Genomic DNA, 3,053 nt, shown 5'->3' with positions numbered 1-3,053 from the left:
TTTAAATTGGCCTAAACGGTAGATTACTTCACTATAATTGCATTATGATAAAAGCATGTATAAATCAGTAAACTTTTTCTTTTGTGCTTTTTAGAGATCATACATGATACAATGTACAAAGTAGTGTAAAATAAAAAAAGGGTTAATAAAGATTCATATATATTACTTACTCGTCAAGTAGCAGTTTATCACGAGCGGGAAACAACTTTCATTGACCACTGACCTGTTTCCAGAAAATATTTCGAAAGATATTTCAGATACGCAAATACACTATCCATAAAAACAATACAGATCTGATATCATATATGGATGAGATTAAAAAATGCACAGCATTTTAACGAGATAAAAATATTCGCGTATAAATCTATTTAAGTTTATACGCTGTAAATAAAATTTACAAATATTTATACATATTGACGCGCGTTTCCCTGCAAATCTGCCAGTGTCCAAGAAGTGGTACCCCAATATGTCAAAGTGTCTTAAGAATTAATCATGACACCAGGACAGAATTTATTTTATCCTACGCAATAGTCGTCACGAGTGTTGGTAAATGAGTAAAATTTCTTCTCTTAAAGTCGATCTAATCTAAAGTGGGCTTCGGCGCTGGAGTCTGATATAACCATCGTAGGGTCAGCCAGCATTTGTAGACCATCCACATCGATCGGATCAAGGCCCTGTCTGAGGGCATCGTCCGATGGAAACATTTCTGGGTCAAAATCACCCATCATTGCCGTTCCGAGGTCTTTCACAAATTCTGGATTCGTAAGATCATCCGCACCAGAAAAGTCTGTAATACAATATTTTTTATAGAGATTTCTCTTGTTTTATAATATCTAAGCACTTGAAATATTTTCTTTAACATTTTATAATTCGAAAGATTAACGGTTAAACGATCTATATTTATATATTTTTGTTCTTGTTTAATATTTCTTTAATGTAGAATTACTTTCGTTTATTGAAGTATTAATATATAATGGAGAATTATAATTCATTTAATCAATTATAATATAATGAACAATTATCTTGAATAACATGGATTACGATTTTTCTCATAAATGTCAAAAAATGTGAAATAATCAAATAATTTAATCAAAAATGAATAAATGGAAAATTTCATGCCTTCTATTACAAAATGCAATTTAAAAAATCTAAAAACATATCTACAATAATACCTGTGAGAATGATTGTGGGTGTATTTGGAGTCTGCGGTGTTAGCTGCTGAGTAGCAGTGGTCGTCGTCGTCGTAGGTTGATACGCCATTTGTGGACTCGTGCTGAAATATCCCGTGTCTCCACTGCCTAATTCGCCGACATTAATCACGTCATTCTAAAATATAAAGAATAGATAAAGAATTAAATAAAGATAAAGAATATACAATACAAATGCAATGCGAAAGTATATTAATATGAATTTTTTGTGATAATTATTTTTTTCGTTACTTAACGTAAGGGTGCCATTTCATTTGTACGTTTTCGTTATAAATAAATTTTTCAAGCCTGTTCATTGGCTATAAGATAGAAAGATTCAAGGATCTTTCTGTCTTGCACACATTTATTGTACGAAAAACGCACAAATGAAATAGCATCCTAATATTTTTACAGAATTTACAATAAAATATCGATTTTATCACCTGCGTGTAACTCGTAGTATGATTTGGTGACCCGATAAACGTCCCAATCGTGTTCGTCTGCACTGGCGTGTCCATCTGAAGTAGAGAAAAAAAGAAAGAAAGTCGTAGAGATGAGCCTGGCATCATTGAAAAGCCTCGGAAGAATTACCGCAGTTGCGATCTAATCGGATTCATCTTTGACTGAATACAACGTTGATTCCTCTCATGTGTAACACGCGTCTCCAGCCCCAAGTGCTTATTATAGAATAATCCGCGAGGAACATCGTATGCGCGGGAAGGAAAACAGCGGAAGAAGAGTATAAAGGGAGAAATAAATACAATTAAACTGTAAGCTCGTAAGCTCGTGCCGCTCGCTAAAGATCGTCCATTCTTCAACTTCGGAATCTATCATAACATTAGTTACTGTTCGATTTCCGGATACTCCGTTCCGCTTAATAGCTATTGTTAAATGAAATCCGTTTTCGCTTAGTCGACATCCACGATAAACTTATTGCTTTGTCTTACGTCTATTATTTCACGTACTAGTTTCCAGCTGGCCGCATTTATTCGTGCTTATTTAACTTATCCTAAAATTCATGATTCTTTCTTTGAAGAAAAAAAAAATGGGTTATTATCGTTAAATCTTTTAGATTCTCAGATGCCGATATTAAAGGTAATATCGAACAATAATCCGTGCGAATGAAGTTGTTTAGTTTGAATGATCATTTTTATCTCGTAAAATATTATCTTTTCTATTCCACCACTTAAATTGATGGCTCGGCGCGTAACTGTCCGTGCAATATCAAATGGTAATGGCTACTTGTGCGTGTAACGACGAGGAAATAAAAAGGGGGTATCGTTAAGGCCCTCCGCGATAAAACTGGTTCTGTAGCTCAGCACGCACGACATCGGCAACTTTGGCATATGCATATGTAACAACGCGTAACCGAGTTTTGCGGAATATCAATCAAGAATACGTTACAAATTACGATTATTATTAGCCTTCTGATTCGCATAAAAGTACGCTATTATGTACTTTTTCCCTCGTTTACGATTTTTTAACGGCACATTTAAAATTTGTCTTCGATCGGAGTAATGTTTTAAACATCAGTGTGCAATGTATAGTGGCATGGTATTTCATCGCGAGTAATATTTTACCTTAATCTACAAATATTTCACCCTTTTGGAATCTGATATTTTTCCTTTGCTACACGTGCAAGCAAATTCCACGCACGGGAATACATTTGGCACGTTTATATGCAAACTTCTGCTGTTTGAAAGTACCGTTTGAAAGATACGACACTTATATAAATTCATCGTTCTTTTTTTAACGTATAAACTAACAGGTTGCATACTGTAAATAAACAGGTTGTAAGATGTCCTATCAATTATTTGCCTTTTTCTTTAACTTGATATATTCATTAGGTATTTAAATCCTACTGTG

General features: G+C 34.1%; 1 protein-coding gene across 8 annotated transcripts in view; it reads right to left on the bottom strand.

Annotated features, from left to right (window-relative positions):
- Window positions 1-423: 423 nt before the first annotated feature.
- Window positions 424-3,053, bottom strand: part of LOC108684222 (CREB-regulated transcription coactivator 1-like) — a 29,954-nt gene continuing 27,324 nt past the window's right edge. For all 8 annotated transcript variants that reach the window (XM_018188434.1, XM_018188437.1, XM_018188435.1 and 5 more), the window contains 3 exons: window positions 1,631-1,705; window positions 1,173-1,326; window positions 424-787 (listed from right to left, as the gene is read on the bottom strand). In XM_018188434.1, the coding sequence (XP_018043923.1) occupies window positions 570-787; window positions 1,173-1,326; window positions 1,631-1,705 (447 nt within the window). In that variant the 3' untranslated portion in view covers window positions 424-569. The remainder of the gene's footprint in view (window positions 788-1,172; window positions 1,327-1,630; window positions 1,706-3,053) is intronic.

The sequence above is a fragment of the Atta colombica genome, unplaced genomic scaffold (assembly GCF_001594045.1).
Source record: "Atta colombica isolate Treedump-2 unplaced genomic scaffold, Acol1.0 scaffold127, whole genome shotgun sequence".
Taxonomy (NCBI): domain Eukaryota; kingdom Metazoa; phylum Arthropoda; class Insecta; order Hymenoptera; family Formicidae; genus Atta; species Atta colombica.
The sequence above is the reverse complement of the archived record's forward strand: the minus strand, read 5'-3'. Positions and strand labels throughout refer to the sequence as shown.